Raw genomic sequence first — 18,945 nt, 5'->3', positions numbered from 1 at the left:
TAGCTAAAAACCTGATAAAAGGCAGTCTGACCGCCATGGTTGTTTTCTTAAAACGAGAAAACATTTAATTTTTATAACCTTTACCTAAAAAATTAGGAAAATCGGACCATATACACTGAAGATATTGAGAAAAATGTGAAAAATAAAAATATAGCCTAAGAAATGATGTCTGGCCGTCATGGTTGTTTTCTTTAAAATACGGGAAATTTAATTTTTATATCTATATCTGAAAAAATTTTGTAAATCGGTCTATAAACACTGAAGATATTGAGAAAAATGTGAAAAATAGCCTAAAACCTGCCTAAAAGGCAGTCTGGCCGTCATGGTTGTTTTCTTTAAAAGACAGGAAATTTAATATCTATAATTGGAAAAAAAATTTAAATCAGACCATAAACACTGAAGATATGGAGAAAAATGTCAAAAATAAAAAAATTGCCTAAAACATGCTTAAAGGAAGCCTGCAAGAAATACCACGCTTTAACTGCTGAAAGACTGCCACAAGTAGACCAAATACCCCAAATTTGAAGCCTTCAGCTTCTATAACAAAAAAGTTCTAGGCATTTTAAAATGACATTTTATGTACAATGGAAATTTTGAAAGAATTGCAATGCTCATGTTGAAAACTTTAAAATTAAACTACGTGGCCTAGAAACAAAATTATAAGCTTATTTTTGTCATAAATTTAGGTTTCCAGTAACTAATTATATTTTTACAATAAAAATACCCATTTTTATAGTCAAAATCATTAAAAAAAATTAAGTTTTACTTGCGTTGTACCGAATGTACTGTAGCCAATCAGAAGGCTGAATCAGCTTAACAACCAATCACAGCTAAGCTTGTATTAGTTTACCCCTTTGTTTCCGCTATGATTTTCGTTTAAAAATGCAATTTAAATCGAATTTTTTTCATAGATTTTGACTATGAAATGTGGTGTTTTTATTGTAAAAATGTAATCAGTTACAGGCAATCTAAGTTTCTGACAAAGATAAGGTTATAATTTTATGTCTAGGCAACGTAATTTAATATTGTTTTTTCTTTTATGAGCATTGGAAATCTTTCAAAAATTCCATTGTACATAAAATGCTATTTTGAAATGCCTAGAACTTTTTTGTTATTGAAGCTGAAGGCTTATAATTTGGGGTATTGGGTCTTCTTGTGGCAGTCTTTTAGCAGTTAAAGCGTGTTATTTCTTGCAGGCTTCCTTTAAAAGGCAGTCTGGCCTTCATGGTTGTTTTCTTTAAACTACCTACAGGAAATTTAATTTTGATATCTAATAACTTAAAAAATTTGAAAATCGGACCATAAACACTAAAGAGAAAAATGTGAAAAATATAAAAATAGCCTAAAACTTTCTAAAAAGAAGTCCGACCGCCAATAATGTTTTATAGTCAATTGTGCTCATAATGTTGTCAAAAAATTTCAGCATTCTATCTTTTATAGGAGCTGAGTAAATCCCATTTCCCCCATAGCGTTAAGGACGGACGGACGGACTGACGAACAAAGTGAATTATTAAGTAGCTTCGCTACTAAAAAAAGAAATACTGGTCAGTCTTTTTTTTATTTCGCCCAATGGAATTTTTTTTACCCCTAAAATAACAATTTCATGGGGGTAGGTACAAACCCTGACTATATTCTTGATGTATTAGGGGGGAGGAGGGGGGGGGGGGGACGTCGAATTTTAAGTAACTTGAAAAAAAACTAAATTTTTAAAAAATTTATAACTGCAAATATTTATTAACAAAATAATGACAACAATTTTTTTTATTTGTTTTTTTCAACATTTAAATATAAATGTTGTTCGTTTAATGATAGTAGATCATTTAGTTGTTATGGCCAAATACCTTAGACCAATAATTTAGACCAATAACTTCACAACGGTTATTCTCGCAGCCGCAGTAGGCATCCTAAAAATTAATAATTTTATTTGTTGTCCTTCTATAAAAGTAACAGGATGTATCCATAACAGTGAAGGTTCACATTGGTCCGGGGTAATTTTTTATCTATTTTGGTTGGGAAAACTTCCTCCTTCCGAGGAGTAAATCGCCCCCAGAATAAAATTACAACCTACATCTTCCTCTATTCAAAGGCCCAGTAAAGGCTAGCTTATTATACAGACAACTATTTTAATTCTAAAATAAAAAAAACTTTTAGAAATCCTTAAGCTTAATAGTTTATGCTTTCCAGAGAAGCTTAATACAGTTTAATTAATTATTAAAATTGATTAAAATCAGGTTTGAGATATGTAAATTTAAAAAAAATCAACTTACCGCAAGATTTTTGCATGTATCATACTTATTACAGTCGTCTTCAACATTGCAGGCAAGGTCTGAAAAAACATCATCTTATCAAAAATAAACAAATATTAGATTATATTACCGAGAAAAAATTATCTTAGAGGTCGCGAGGGAAAAGGTTACTTATAGAGATGCTGTTTATCCTTATAATAAAGTAACAGGATATTTGTTTGTGTGTGTCTGTCTGTCTGTACTGAAGAATCTCGCTAACCACTGAACCGATATGGTTCTCCTTAACAAAGTAGCTGGGAAGGTTTATAATTATTTTGACGGAGGAGTTACCACCACCCTGCAAAGAGAAATTGACCCTAAAACAAATACTACCCCCCCCCCTCAAATTCGAATTCCACTTCTAAAATATTGAATCAACTTACCATCTTCAACTAACTGTCTTCTATGTCTATGAACATGCTTGCAAACACCGGATCTACACTCACAATGAAGAGCACCCTGTAAAAAAAAAATTTTTAAAGTAAAGTTATGAAAATTTACAAGTCCAAAAAAGAATTGAATTATCCAATTATGTAGCAAGCTACTCTATAATTCGAATTGTTCGTCTGTATGTCTGTCTGAAACATAAAAAAAATTGTTGTTATAAAAAGTAAAAAATCTGCATTTTTTAAATGGACGTACGGACTTTCTGGTAACGATTATAGAGTTGCTGCAATTTCTAAGTCGTACCTAAATGTTATAGGAATCATCATACAAAGTTTGAAATCGATAGGACAATTCTAACCTGTTTAAATTATCGAACAGAGCTAACCGTTCCAGATGGACGTACTGACCTAACCTATTTAAATAGAAGCTTTGCTTTTAAAAATTTGATTAAAACTAACCTTTACCATGCAGTGTGAAATACTTTTACAATCATTATTATTTGAGCAGCCCATAACTTCTGGTAATGCAACAAAGCAAATCAGTGCTAGTATAAATGTAGCCTTCATCTTAATATCTTGATAGTTTCTTCCTGACTAATTTGAAATAACAAATATTTCCACTTTTATACCTGGGATTATCATTATCATTTTGTTATTCGCGGATTTTCCAAATTTTCACCCCCTTTCAATAATTATTACGTCTTATTTTATAATCCCTAGGTAATGCAATGATACTCCGCCTATTTAAAGTGTTTATACAATAAAGATAATATTTTTGTGTAGCCGGACAAAGTATCTCAAAAATCAGCCGTATGACGTCGTAAAAATTAGGGATTATCCATCTCTTTTTAGGGGTTTTCTTTCCCACTTCTACTCTCATCTCCCTCATTTTTATGACTTCACAAGGCTGATTTTTGATTGATTTTTTTTCGCGTCATTTTCATTACAAGACGCATAATTGGTGCATTACTCTTCGACCGACCTAATAACAAAAATAAAGAGAATATCGCTCTACCAAACGATAATAATTTTGGTACATTTAAAGAACACTCTTTGTTATTAACCCTTTCCTATCTCTACCTTTCTTTCTTAAACATTAAAAGTCGTCTATCACATATGTATTAATCCTGTGATAATTGGAAACATGGCGTTGACATACAATTTAATGGGTAAATGTCGACAATGGTGATACAACATGATTTTAATATATATAATATCCCATGAATTAGAACTTGTTCTCAGCCATAATGAAAAATCATGTTTAACATCGTATTAAATTACACACAGTTTAGATCTAAAAATTTTGAGTACCTTTATGATTTTGTCCAATGACCCCTCCCTATTTGCTTGACTACACAAGAACCATTTTTATAAAAAGCAACAGCAGAACTGCAACATTTTACATACCAATCAGAGATCTTAAGGGGTAAGACAATGGACCATAAATTTGTAAAATAATCTAAATTATGTATACTCATTTTTTATTTAATTTACTTTAGATATCAAATATATATTGTTTCTAGGTTCTCTGGGCCTGTTATTACCAGGGTTTAAGCATTCTAGCCTTCTATTTCCTTCTCCATCAGAATTCACCAATTCAGGAATGTTTAATCACAGAAAAAATTACACATTTGACAAATTATCTTATACCAGCGGCCACTCCCCTAGAGACACTGTAAATGTTTATTATTCTTTTTATTTCAAATATCTAATTTGAGAAAAAAAATTGTCTGTGTTGCGTTCAAGTCTCTTCACAAAAGCTATAATATTTTTTAAAATTTTGATTTTATGATTTCTCATGGGAGGATACCCTCCCCAAAAATAGGTATAAACCTTCCCGGGACCTATGAGAAGCTACCCTGTTAAGAAGAACCCGATCGGTTCAGTGGTTAGCGAGATGCTTCGGTACAAACAAACAGACAGACAAACAAATAAACAGACATTGTTACTAGGCCAGGATTGACCCAGAACCTTATTTTAAAGTTTTTTTTCCCCAAAAGTTTGTTTATATCCATACGGACATGAGAGAAACAGCCATTGAAGATTTATCTGTAATGACATGATGAAAAAGGTCCATTGCCACAAGTCGGTGGAGCAGTGAGACAAGCTGCGCATGCGCACAATAATGCCGCGCATCACGTGCATCTAAATGGCGCGCATCCCCAAGATAAAAAACTAGTGCCAATAGATGTTCCTTCTCCAGGTAAAATTTCCCTTACTTTATATAATACTAGCGGATACGTCCCTAGAGGCCTCTAGGGACACGTAAAACTGTTTCTTTTCAATTTTTTCAAAATCAGCTATTTACCAAAAATATTTTTTTCGCCGATAGATGGTGTTAGTTATGTTTTTACCTAGTTGCAAATTTGTCCGCGTGGCGGCGTTTTTTTTATTTTTGATGATTTCTCTGGGGAGGGTGGTTGTACCCTCCCCCAAAATAGTTTTAAACCTTCCCAGGACCCGTGAGAAGCTACCCTGTTAGGGAGAACCTGATCAGTGCAGCGGTTAGCAAGATCCTTCGGTACAGACAAACACACATCCTGTTACTTTATTATAAGGACTAGCGGCTACGCTCCTAGAGGCCTCTAGTGGCAATTAAATGTTTTTTTTATTTTAAATATCTAATTTGAGAAATAATTTGTCTATGTTGCGATCAGCTGTTAAATTCATGTCTCTACGCAGCGCCACTACGCTAGCGACACAATGCGGCGGGAATATTTTTTTTCGGTTTTATTGTAATTTGTCTTGGGAGGGTGGTGGTACCCTCCCCCAAAATAGTTATAAACCTTCCCGGGACCTATGAGAAGCTACCCTGTTAAGGAGAACCCGATTGGTTCAGCGGTTAGCGAGATCCTTCGGTACAAACACACAGACAGACAGACATTCTGTTACTTTAGTATAAGGATTCTTTTGAAGATTGTGCAATCAGCTTTCTGTGCTTTCTCTTAAAGTACCTAGGAAGCACATAATTCCTGTCCCTCTTATTTTAAAAAGGAAAAGGTTAGGTCAGGAGAACCATATCGGTCAAGAGGTTAGCGAAATCCTTTCTATCCACACAAAAAGACAAACATACATCCTCTTACTTTCATGTAAGGTTGTTAATTTAAAGAGTTTTTGAGTTATTCTAATTACAAAATATTTTTTTTTTTATAAAATGTTTATAAAAAGAAATAATATAACTATAAACTGGTTGACAAATTTACATTAGTCACATAACAAATGATGGTACAAATTTTCTAATTTTACCAATCTACAATAAATCAAATGCAATGATATAATGCACAGGGAAAAAAGATTATAGATTTTATCTTTAAAACTAGCTCTTACTCCCCTAAACTTACTTGAAGGAAGGTACTCCACTTACAATTTAATTTATACAAAAGAAATTAAAGAAAAATTGTAGGATCTATTTTTAGAAGGGTGGAGGTACCCACCCCCAGAATGGTCAAAAACCTTCCCTAGACATATAAGAATCCTTACGTTAAGAATTATATTAAAAAACATCAGACTAATTAATGCAGTTTTTGCGGTTAGACTTTTTGGCCGTCTCAATACACATAAGAAACTTTCCTGTAAAGCAAAAAAATAATATCCAGTCTATTGACTTAAAAGTACACACATCCAATTGTTAAGTAAACTTAATCCAAATTTTTTTTTTTTTGTAAAATTTTTTATTCTCATAATTGCATGATACTACACTTTAATGACATTAAATAACTGTTCATCAATAATGAAGTTTTAAAAGTGCAACAGCTCTATAATTAGGACAGGCCAGTAGGTCAGTATGTCCGTCTATTGTTATAGAATACAGTGTTTACGCAGTTCAGAGAGTAATTACGCAATGCAGTATTTTAGCCTCAACAAATTTTCTCTATTATTGATGTATTACAGTTTATTGGCCTTTTTTTTCAACTTGTTTTTGCTGCACTACTTAGGGATAACATTGTCCTTTTTTATGTAATTTAGAAAAGTAATTTTTGTTGACATAATTACATTAATGTTTTTATTTGCAGTGTCCACTAGAAGGATTAATCGAGCACATAGTCTTCACCCCTTATATTAAACTAGCGAACTCGCCCCTAGCCTCTAGGGGCTTTTTTTCCCTAAGAGGTAAAATTACATCTTTTATTACCTGGAGATCCCCCACTCCACCACTATTTTAAATAATTAAAAAAATGGCGTGGGGATTTTTTGTTTTTTTTGGGGTTGGGGGTGTCCCCCCCCCCCCCCAAGAAAATAGCATAAAACCACCACACGACCAGTAGGTATATTCCCTGAAAAGAAGAATCCGATCGGTTCAGTGGTTACCGAGATCTTAAGGGACAGACGGATAGACAGACGGACAGACAGACGGACGGAGAGACATCATTCTACTTTGTATTATAGATTAGACTGAAAAGAAATGAAAAAGGGCCGGGAGGGTATTTTTCATGTATTTGGTTTTTACTTAAAGTTAGATTATATTTGGTTCACACACGGTAGCCCCGAACGGTTAGGGCATCACAGGTGTAGATCCTATAGGGTTACGGCCCTCCGCCGGGGTTAGGCAAAGAAAAAAACTACCCTCCACCCACTAATTAAAAAAAAATTAAGAGTGAGGGGTGGGGATGGGTTTCAGGAAAGTCCAGGCTCGCAATGAACTTTCAGGGAAATCAGCTTATTATGTACAATATTTTACTATGATTAAAATGCCATTTTTAATAGCGCAGTTACTCTACAACCAAGTCTGTTGGTCTATCTGTAAGTATAATCAATTGGTCACATAATACTTCTCCAATAAGCTATTATTGGTTGGTGGGAGTAAATGGAAGTAATTTGAAGTAAAGGGTCGACTTATCCAATGTGCCTGTTATAATTATAAATAGGTTCAAATCATAGGCGTTTTTGAAAGAAAGTGTCAACAGTAACACCCTCCTTGATATTAATATTTTCTTCCTTCCCTTTCTTTTACCCCTTAAAGTTTACATCCCTGACAAAGCTCAATGCACACCACTGTTCTAAATATTAAAAAAATAATGATATTAAATATTTTATTTAAAAAATTTTATATGTTAAAGTTTACGATGACAATGTTTTAGCAACTTAAACTGCTTACAAATTTGTATTGTTCTAAATTAATGTTTGAAAAAATAAACATAAAATGACTAAAATTTGGATAAAGTTTGATAAAACCAGAGATCCTACAATTATTATGAACAAAAATATCCCTTTTGTATATTAAATTATTAGTGTAAAGGCTGGAGACTGCCAGTTTGTACCCTCCAATCAAGATTTGATAAAAATCCTAAAAGTTATTAAGCCAACGAATCAGGAAACGTGTTCATAGAAATATCTTAAGGAACACAGTAATAGTGTCTGACTGATTATGACGTAACAAAAAAAATTAGCCAATGAGAGGCCGTTATTGACCAATGGTAAAATTTATAGTGGCCTCTCATTGGCTAATTTTTTTTGTTACGTCATAATCAGTCAGACACTATTACTGTGTTCTAGCTTAAGACCAAAAGTAAGTTGCATACAACAGTTAATTCTTTAGAGTTTATTTTTTTTGTAATTTTGAATTTTGGTATGTTAAGACTAATTTTAAAAAAACTGTTTTCTTTTATCATGTAATTTATGCATTAAATTAATTTTATTTACCTAATCTAGTTAAGACACAGTTAGCTTTCTATATCAATTGTTTAATTAAAAGCACAGCTGCTCTATAACCAGGATATGTTATGTATTATGTATTATGAATTATGAAGAATTATATTAGTTGTTTCGTTCAAGTTATTCTAAGTAGTAATTTCTTTATCGACGGATTTCAGAATTTCATGCTACGAATATAAAATATTCTTTTTTCTAAACGTTTCATTGTTTTCATATTCTTCTTTCACTAAAAATTTTTTTCTTGTGACTAATGAACATCACTCTATAACTTTGTCTGTTTGTTCCACGATTTTTTTGTGCTTAGCAACTTTTGGATGTTGTTATTCTTGTTTATTCTTAAAAAAATGTTTATTTTAGGAGGGGCCTAAAAAACTGAATAAATAGCATGATTAAAGTTAATTCTATAATCACTTTATATTGTTAAAGTGTCAAATCTAATCAATTTTTAACTCTTTTTTTCAAATGACAATGCACAATGTCAAACTGGTTCTATAGACCGTTTCATTTAACAATCACAATGTAATAATAGGTTAAATAAGACAATTAACTCTACTAAACTCACAGTATATTAATAACCGTGGAAACCAGTATTTAATTGCAGGGAGAGATGGGACATTGAACTGTATATCACACTGGTCCCCAAAGTTTCATAATAACGTTTTCTTATTTACTGGCTTAACAACTTTGGGGACTTTTTTGAATTTTGATTGGTTGGTTCATTAAGTTGAGTGTATAAACGTTTCAACCACTAATAGTAATCTACAAAAGGGGTAATTTTGTGAATCATTATTGGGTATGCATATTATTTTACAGACCATTGTCTTATCCCTTTAGATCCCTGATTTAATTGATTAGCGTTTCTTTTTAAAAGTCAAAACATCTTTTACTTCCTTCAGCATTCACACAAAAACAATAAAAAATAACATAAAATCTTTTTTTAATTTCTTAAAAAAGCATTAATAACAACGCTTTAATGAAAATCATCTTTGAAGTCTTAAATCAATAATATTTATTCATCACTTTCTGCGATATTTAAAAATTATAAGATTAAAACCAGTTTTGTTAGCCCAGATTTTTAAATATTCTTGGAAAATTATCTGTAATAAGATGCTATACATGATTTTTCAGGATGACTGAGAACCGTTTTTTTTTATCATATTAATGCAAAAATTAGAGAATAAACATAAAACATGTACATATGCATACAAATTAATTAACAAGATAATAAATGTACCGCCAAATAACAAGGATAATAATGTCAATAAGTGCGGAAAACAAGCAAAGGAATTATAGCGGTTTTCCTTAAAGTGTCTAGTCGAGCAAAGAAACTCCCTACCCCCTATTTGGAAAACAAATAAATAAGGAACATTTTGTTAAGTACTTTAGGCTAGGTTAGGTAAGTTTATATAGGATACTGTGTCGCCCCAAAGGCATGGGCCAAGCAGCAGTACGACCTAAAAGGACTTTTTGGGATAGCACTGTAATTATGTCTTTATTGTATGCCAGGACGTCGATATCATTTAATTTTGACGAACGAAAAAGAGTTTTAGAGGAGCTGCGCTTATTAAAAAACGTGGCATTTATCAATTATCTAGTTTCATGTTTTATACTTTACTGTCAATCGTTTATTTGCCTGAGTCGTCGCCTTTGATGATTATATATTAATTAAATCAGAAAGTTGGGAAGTTGCACTTGAGAATTAATTTATGATAACTATTATCCTCATTTAAAAGTAAAAGTATAATTGTCTGTGTATGTGTGTGTGTACTGTGTAAATAAGGATTAGGATAACAGCTTAACTGATATGGTTCTTCTTTACACTAAAGCTTCTTTTGATAAAGTGAAGCTTGAGCTTTAACGATTCCTCCCTTTCATCCCCTTTACACCATCCCGTAACTTCCTACTGGATGAACGAACTGACAAATGAATGTGGTCCATATTAGCAACCTAAATTGACGATAAAAATCATCTGTCAATATATACATGTCTTCCTATATTCCTTATCATAAAATAGCGAGAAACAATCTTCTTTAAGAGAAAAGAAAATGTTTATCCACGCCACTGTTGTAGCTAACTGGAGCAGATAATTATTATCCTGTTATTAAAATAATAAAATAATGTAATTGTAATTGTACAGGTTTAGAAGGATTATACCATCCAAAAATGTCATCATATATTTTCATGCTTTTTATATAACACAAAATTTATATATTCGTACTAAACTCTTATCTACCGGGAGGAAAACCCCTCTCGCTGCTACTATAAGCTCTTTATACGAGAAAAATTTAAAAAAAACATTATGTCAAAATATCCCGAATGACGTCATAATAAAATAGTCCAATAATATGATGTCATTCGGGATACTTCGACCAAAATTTCTAAAATTTATCCCCCTTTTTATAGGCACTATTAAGAGTTTCACTATAATAGCTAAACAATTATTAGGTTTTATATACTGCTTGTGAAAATCATTATTTTATGTGCCTTATTAGGCAACATCCTTTAACGTTTCCTAGTTTAACCTACGAGTTAGGGTTTCATGCAGAAGCAACCCCCCCCCCCCCCACCCAAAGCAAGGCTACGGAAACCTTTTCTCTTGGGCTAGCAAATAAACTATCATAAGATTTGGCCTAATGTGCATTTTTTCATTCTTTCAATTTGCTCATTAAGTATTCTCTTTATAATTAATCTATAATACAAAGTAGCTTGATGTCTGTCCGTCCGTCTGTTTGTCTGTCCCTTCAGATCTCGGTAACCAATGAACCGATTGGATTCTACTCTTCAGGGAATATACCTACTGGTCCTGTGGTGGTTTTAGGCTATTTTCTTGGGGTTGGGACACCCACACCCCATCCCCCCCCCAAAAAAAAAATCCCTCCCCCCATTTTTTTAGTCAGTTGATTTAAAATATGATGGTAGCAGCACCAGAGGTACTTAAATTTTTTTTAAATTACCTCTTGGGGCAAAGCCGCTAGTCTTATCAAATTTTAGCTATTTTATAGATAAGAAATTTGCTTAAAAGGATTGCAAAAACATTTAATTAAAAGACTATCTTTTCCTCTTTAGGGATGATTCTTCTTTTTAAAAATTTCCCTGGGAGGTAGTAATGTGTTCATAAAAAAGGGAAGATTTTGTTCATCATAATTAGAAAAATACATTGATTTATAAACTCATTGTCTTTTCTTTTCCTCTATTGTTAAAAATGATCCATGTGACGTCATAAAAATGAGGAAGATGACAGGAAAAGTGGAAAAGAAAACCCCTAAAAAAGAGATGCATCATGATCCCTCATTTTTATGACGTCACATGGAACAGTTTTGACACAATTAGATCTATGTCCCACTATTGAAAGAAAAATTCCACTAATTTTGTAAAATCAAATTTGTACTTTGTACTTTGTGGGAAACTGAAATTTATCAGGGATACAAGAATGTGAAATGGACTAAAAATCAGAATTGTCTTAGCTATGAAAAGTGGCGCAGAGCTGACTCACTTATTTTTTCAATAAAATATTGCATTTTTGTCAGGGGAAAGGCCAAATTTAATACTTTTACACTGATAACTATCTCTTACATTTTTTTTCATATAAAAACAAAGCCCTCCATATTTTCAAATCATTTCAAAATTAAGGGGTAGGCGGTTTCAGGCGGTATCAATTATCCGGTCCATCCTCCTACTCCTTATACCCTGCAAATCAATTAATGTTCGGATATTAAGATATCTTTAAATTGACAAAATTACTTGCAAACTACTTTGGCAAATTAAAGTACCTAATGCAAATCCTTATTGCTAAAAGAATGCTTTAAAAATACAATATAAGATTAGATTTGCAATAAAGTACGGTTGATTATATTTTTTTTATTTCAAGGACTAATTGGTGTGCTTTCCTTCAAAGTACCTAGCGTGCATTGTAACCCTCGCCTTTAAATATAATGAAAATAAGGGATGTAGTTTTTCCTATGCCTAACCCCTGTGGGGAACCCTAACCCGCGATGCTATTCTCGACCAAACATAACCTAACCCGACCTAATTAACTAATAAACAAACAAAAAACTGCCCCCCCCCCCCTTGTATTTTTAATTTATTGTTAAAGGGGGTTAGTAGCTCGACGAGACAATTTGAGGGACAGTTTTCTAAATAATTAGCTTTAAAAGCGAATTAAAAACAATACTTTAGATAATTAATTTCTTGTTATTTTAAAATTTACTTTTCCTCTTTTGTATCTTCATTCAAATTAGAGATGTCTTTTGTCTATAAATATGTGTGTGTGTGTGTGTATGCTCCATATCAGTGCTTTAAATGGATGTATAATATACGTGGATATTATGACAGGGAAAAATTGTCGTCAATTTAGGTTGCTAACATGGTCGGTTCGTTCATCCAGTAGGATAGGGGGGGATAGGGTAAAGGGGGTGGATAAATGTGTCGCCATTTTAGCCAGTTACAAGTTTCACTTTATTAGAGTACATGATAACCTGGTGAAATATCCCAGTAATGATAAATCCATTGTGCTATATATGTATGCTATCTGTCAACATTGACATCTGAATTATAAAAAAACCTTTAAAGCTGCGGCTTAACTGTTGAATCTATGAGACCAAGTGTTATAGACCAATGTTGTGTTATTTTCTCTTTATATTCTTTGTAGCGCAGCTACTCTTTATGTGTATGTACATTAGGCAGTGTATTACACTAGTACCCAAAGTTTTATAATAATGTTTTTTTTCTCGATGACTCAAAAACTTTGGGGGCTTTTGTCGATTTTGTATTGGTTGGTTCATTTAGTTGAGTGTCCAAACGTTAAAACCATTAATTAAAATCTTTATAAGGGGTAATTTTGTGTATCATCATAGGGGATGCACACCAATTTTTCGGCCATTGTGTTAACCCGTTATATCCCTGGTTTGGACATCTGTCCGTTTTGAAGGAAATTGTTAAAATTCGACTATTCAAAATCAATGTATTTTAGATAAGAATATTAATTACAGATAATAATGACCTTTTTATGAACATAATTGTTCTTAAAAGTTTTTTTCTCAATTAATAATTTCTAAGATAACTCTAATATAAATAGCAAGAAAAAAGAAATGTTTAAAAGAAAGGGGAGAATGGATTTATTATTACTTGGATCTTCCACCAGATTATTATATACTCAAATAAAGTAAAAACTTGCAGCTGGCTAAAATAACGATCCCCCCATCTACCCTCTGTATACCATCCATTCACGAACTGACCAATAAGAGTTATACATGTTAGCAACCTATATTGACGACAACTTTTCCTTGTCACAATATCCACGTATATTCTATATCCATTTGTGTGATGCTAAATGATAAAAGACAAAAAGCTTTAATTTATAGATAGATAATAGACACTACTTAGATTGCATTTTTTTACTTTACTACTTTTTAAAATCCTTGAATAAAAGTAAGAGGATTTATGTGTGTGTGTGGCAAATGATCTCGCAAATCGCTGAACCGATATGGTTCTCCTTTACAGCTAAGGTTTACTCTTCATACTACTAACTGATACATCCTCAAAAGTAGTCAGATTTGTTTTGTTTGTGGCACAAGATCTCAAAAATTACTGGTCTGACTGAGTAATAATTTTCTTATATTAAAATTTTTCAAATATCTTTTCCCTCGATATATATTTGTGAATTAAAACGACAAGCCTCATTTGGCCTCATGACCTATTCCAACACACAAAGATCTTTGTTTCATTAATTAGCAATCTTCATTCTGTAATTGTTGATACCACATTGTGCTGTGGTTGCAAATTTCAATAAAATTGCAACTTACAATTTTGTTGCACAAATTGTATACTTTATGTGGTCAATATTTTTATTGTTGGCGGAGCTAATTCAATATTCTTCTGGGGCTACAAGGATCACACATCTAGGGGGTGTATTTCTTGGTATTTAGGGGCGAATTCTACGAGATCCTTCGCTACATTCAGACAGAAAGACATCCTGTTACTTAGATGATAACACTCAACAATAAATTTACAGATTTTTTCAAATCACTAAATCAAACCCTTATTCTTTCGTCAGTTTCTCATAATAACGCATTTTTACAGAAAAATGTTGCAGAAAAATAAAATAATTATGTATAAAAAATACAATATCTTTACTGGCGAAAAGTTAAAGGCAAATTATATATTCAATTAAAAAACTAATGTTTAAATAATTTCAGGTTTACCCCACAGGCCTCATGGTGGTGTGCAGCACTCAACTTTAGCTCCCTTTGTTCATCACGGATCAGCTGACCACAGTGTTCATCACCAGCAGCAACCATCATTTCGCGGGCTTTTTGAGGTTCCCGCGCCAAAAATCCAACATGGAGGCGGACAGTTTACAACTAATTTCATAGATTCATCAGCACATAATTTAAAGCATAAAAATCCTTTTCTAACTCAGAATCACGTTACAAATTTTGAAGCTCAAAAACAGTCAGTCCATCATCACACCACTGTTAGTCCTGCTGTTAATACTGTTGTTACCAGATTTCCTTCCTTCGGGGTTCACCATGTAGCTTCTCCCCAGCCTGTAGTACACCATAACCCACATCCAACCTCGGGTCCTACGCTGCATCCATCCCCTAACCCACAAGGAGGATTTATAAATTTTAGCCCGGGATTTGCTCACCCTAGTCAACCAGTGCACCTAGCTAGTCCTGCGCCTGATCAAGTGCATCTGGCTACTCCTGGACCTATTCATCTGGCAACACAGGGTCCAGAGCAAACAGCAGGGTTGCCAACTGTAACTGTTAATTCTCTAAGAGCTGCAGGTAACATAAAAATTCTTTATAATCCCCATTTTTTCAATTAGTCGTAAAACTTATTATAATTTGATTATAAATTAATGCATTTATCTTGTTATCTACTTTTTTGTATTTACTAGACCTGGGAGGATTTTCAATTGATGAGAGTGGACGGATTACAGTGAACAGTGGAAGTGGTCCTATTGGCAACCCTCCTCCACCCCAAGGCTTTCACCATCAGCCTCAACATGATGTCCATTTACAAGATGACCATCATCAACTACCTGAAAGTCCAGCAGCTCAACCTGTTATTCCTCATGTAAGTTGACTTCTTTTGGAACAACAACAAAAAAGAGAGAGGATCCTAAAGACTTACTTACTTTAACTTCTCTTCACAAAATGGTCTAAAACCATCTTACAAGGAGCACTTGAGGGAACTTGGAAAACCCTCCCCCAAAATATTTATAAACCTTATTAGAAGCTTCACTGAAAAAGAAAACTATTTCAGGTCAGTGGTTCTGAGGTTACACACAGACAGACATCCTGTTATTTTGATATATTTTGTATATATTTTAGAGCCCTCCATCTCCAGTTCGACATGGGTTTGACTTCTCCCACTTTACTGGATCAACGACGACCATCAAGCCATTTGTAAGTTTTGGCGGGAAGCAGACAGTAAGTTTGGCGCCACAATTATCAACTGATCATTTTATTCCTACTACCCCTGCTCCTGTTGCCGTTCCTGCTCCAAGACCAGTTCAACATAGACCAGGTTCGATTTTAGAAAATAAAGATAATGACAATACTGTTTTATCTTCTTTTTTTATGTAATTACGCCATTTTTATTTCCAAACTATTCCTCGAATCCATTCTTCCTAAATTAAAACCAGACCAGTAATTAAGAATTGAAGAGCAGCTTTGCTAGCAATAAATGTGTATATTCAATTCTATTGTTCATTGTATATGTTTATATTTTAGCTGAGATATCTGTAATTCATCGTGGAACACCTGCCCCCCATGTTATCCATGAAGCTGTTCCTACCCAACCACCTCCCCCACCTCCTTCACCACCACAACCTTCTCAACCACCGCAACAGCTATCCCATCAAACACAGTTTGAACCTCAGAGACTTGTTCCACAGGAACACCACATTTTTTTCAAAAATTGAAAATAAAGGGAGGGAAGGGGATTTTTTCCTCCCTATTCCTATATAGTGCGGGGCGCTACCGAGTACCAAATATAACCTAACCTAACCTAAGTAATAAACATAACAAAATACACAGGTCTGATGCCAAACCTATGAAAAATTTTCTGTATATTTTTCAAAAATTTAAAAATGCATCTGAAGGATTTTTAACACTCTAATAACATAATTTATTCATAATCCTTTAAAAAAATGTGTGTCTCCAGCCCCAAGCCCCTGCTCCTCAAGCCACCCCTGCTCCCATTCTTCATCAACCAGTTCAGGCTGTTCCCCAACAACATCTACAACAAGGTATGTGGTTTTTTAGAATCAGAGAGAGAGAGAGAGAAAGGGGACATGTTTACTAAACTAGTCCCAAAAGTTTTATAATAACGTTTTCTTAATGTTTGGCTTAAAAACTTTAGGGAGGACTTTATTGAACTTTGATTGGTTGCTTCAGTAAGCTGAGTATTCAATCATTAATTTTAATCTACAGATGGGTAATTTTTTGTATTATCATTGGGGATGTACAATGTACATCATTTTATCGGCCATTGTCTTATCCCTTTAGATCCATGCTGTATAATAGTGTTTGGAAAATGGATATACGTGGATTTATTAACAGGGGAATATTTGTTGTCAATTTAGCTTGCTAATATGGACCTCATTTATTTGTCAGTTCGTTCATCCAGTAGAAGGAAAGGGATGGAGTAAAAGAGAGTAAATGGGGGTATTGTTATTTCAGCCAGATGCGAGCATCACTATATTAGAGTACATGAAAATCTAGTACATCCTCCAAGTAATCATAAATCCATTGTAGTAGTATCTTATATTTAAGTCTGTTAGGTTAAGGGCCCTTGAAGAGCAAGACAAAGATGGAAAAATTAGGGTATAATACTAGAGTTAGTTTTGGTAAATATGATTTTAAACTTGACATGATGGGATTTCTGTAATAGTAAGGTCCAATTTTGGAAGAGTAACAACTCCATATTTATAACCAGAAAGTCTGTTGTCAATTATTTCATACTCTTTTTTTTACTTTATTACAATAATTAGTTATTTAATATAATAATTCTTATCATTTTTTAATTATGCTTCCTAGAACTATTAGGCATGTCTAAAATCATGGCCTAAAATGGGATATATTTTTTATCTTGTTTTATGGAGGTTGTCATCCTTGTTTTGATATAATCATCTGGCTGACATTTTCAAATAAATTTAGGACTGAACCTTGCTAATCCATTGGTGACGACCCAATCCCTTTCCAACTTTGCCCCTACCCCCGGCCCTGCTTCTATCCCCGTCCAAACGACACCCCTATTGACCCCAGTGGCTGCTACAACCCCCAACCAACAACCACTGCCCACAGTTCCTGTAAGTGTGATACCTAAAACTCGTATAAAGCAGAGGGTGAAGCTTCCCTTCCGACCAGCCACTCAATCTTCAGGTAAACTTTTAAATTTATTTAGAAAATACGGGGAGGATGGGAGGGGGGTCAGTGCTTGATAGGCACTTTGAGGTAAAGCACTGCCTGAGCTTGTTTAGAGAATATAAAACATGGTTGTTCTCATCAATAAATTAATGGAATAAAAAAGATAAAGAATATTTGATATTACCTATAAATTTATCGGTACAGCAGCAACAACATAGTTACCATGCTATGGAAAAAATATATAGTTGATTATTAATAATTGATTTTGTTCAGGTACCACACGAAGGCCATTCCCGCCGTACCAGCGGCCCCCACCCCGCCCCAACGCCCCACAAGCTCCCCAGCAACAACAGGGACCCGTCTACGCCTCCCCACCACCTCAACAGCCACCCCCAACCCAACCCCCACCGCCCTTTGTGCCGACTGTGGCCAACAACGTTGATCCAACCACTATAGAGTATGATCCGTTTACATTTAGCAAGAATCAGATCGATAATGAAGACCTGGAGGCCATATTTAATTCTGTTGATGAAGGGCTTGAAGGTAAAACTTTACTGAACCTTACCTAAATAACAATTAGGTGTTCAGGTTTTTAAAAAATTAGAGGAAAGTCACAAATAACTGCCTTTATAGTACTTTATAAGCCTTTTATATTCTTAAATTAGATAATTTGGGTATAGTCCCTTTCGTGACATCGCACCTTAAGGGGCGATTCTTCGTATTTTTCACAGTAGGTTTTCTCCTATTTCTAGCCCCTGCGGGGGGCTCTAACCCTGCGGGGCCAATTACCTAACCCTGTGGGGCAATCACCTAACCCAATATAACCTAACCTAACCTAAAATAACCTATAAAAAGCCATTTTAAAATTACGACAAATCGCCCCTTAAGGAGCGATGTCACTAAAGGGACTATTCCCGATATTTTACTAGGACGCTTTTATTGAACACGTTAAAGTCACCAAACTTCTAGGTTGCGATAAAAAGATAAAACTGTTTAGATATTTTCTAATTTTGACACCAAACACAGGAATGTCTTAATATTGGACCTTTTTCCAACCATGTAACTTTTTAATCCTCCTATATTTCAAGTAGTTGGTTGTTATGTTTGTCCGTTAAGATCTCGCTACCCACTTAACTGATTGGTTCTCCTTTTTAGAGAAGCGCTTTTAATAGGCCCCGAGATGGTTTTTGGATATTTTTTCTGTCCCATTCTATCTTTCGAATACGGGGGTCTTAGTTGCTAGAA

General features: G+C 33.9%; 2 protein-coding genes across 3 annotated transcripts in view; one reads left to right on the top strand and one right to left on the bottom strand.

Annotated features, from left to right (window-relative positions):
• LOC145327026 (uncharacterized) overlaps positions 1–18,945 on the top strand; it is a 51,517-nt gene that overhangs the window by 26,439 nt on the left and 6,133 nt on the right. The window contains exons 3-11 of the mRNA XM_080170507.1: positions 4,195–4,273; positions 4,744–4,874; positions 14,518–15,111; positions 15,225–15,403; positions 15,661–15,856; positions 16,063–16,226; positions 16,496–16,580; positions 17,491–17,715; positions 17,974–18,243. Coding sequence (XP_080026633.1) covers positions 4,195–4,273; positions 4,744–4,874; positions 14,518–15,111; positions 15,225–15,403; positions 15,661–15,856; positions 16,063–16,226; positions 16,496–16,580; positions 17,491–17,715; positions 17,974–18,243 — 1,923 coding nt within the window. The remainder of the gene's footprint in view (positions 1–4,194; positions 4,274–4,743; positions 4,875–14,517; positions 15,112–15,224; positions 15,404–15,660; positions 15,857–16,062; positions 16,227–16,495; positions 16,581–17,490; positions 17,716–17,973; positions 18,244–18,945) is intronic.
• On the bottom strand, positions 1,706–3,280 carry LOC145325611 (uncharacterized). Of its 2 annotated transcripts, none has more exons than XM_080168572.1 (4): positions 3,131–3,280; positions 2,669–2,744; positions 2,268–2,341; positions 1,706–1,904 (listed from the first exon to the last, which is right to left on the bottom strand). In XM_080168572.1, the coding sequence occupies exons 1-4, from the start codon at positions 3,236–3,238 to the stop codon at positions 1,821–1,823; spliced, it is 342 nt and encodes a 113-aa protein (XP_080024698.1). In that variant the 5' UTR covers positions 3,239–3,280; the 3' UTR covers positions 1,706–1,820. The 2 variants fall into 2 exon arrangements, with proteins under 2 accessions (XP_080024698.1, XP_080024699.1); XM_080168573.1 differs by having other exon boundaries at positions 2,268–2,326; positions 3,131–3,279.

This window comes from Acartia tonsa, chromosome 8 (genome assembly GCF_053477335.1).
Source record: "Acartia tonsa isolate MP-2025a chromosome 8, ASM5347733v1, whole genome shotgun sequence".
Taxonomy (NCBI): domain Eukaryota; kingdom Metazoa; phylum Arthropoda; class Copepoda; order Calanoida; family Acartiidae; genus Acartia; species Acartia tonsa.
The sequence above is the reverse complement of the archived record's forward strand: the minus strand, read 5'-3'. Positions and strand labels throughout refer to the sequence as shown.

Bases quoted from the DNA above. Each gene is read 5' to 3' on its own strand.
- LOC145325611 (XM_080168572.1), bottom strand. From the start codon at position 3,238: ATGAAGGCTACATTTATACTAGCACTGATTTGCTTTGTTGCATTACCA. The intron at 2,745-3,130 runs GTTAGTTTTAAT...TTTTTTTTACAG, and splicing joins TTTCACACTGCATGGTAAAG to GGTGCTCTTCATTGTGAGTG. The intron at 1,905-2,267 runs GTAAGTTGATTT...ATTAATTTTTAG, and splicing joins ATACATGCAAAAATCTTGCG to GATGCCTACTGCGGCTGCGA.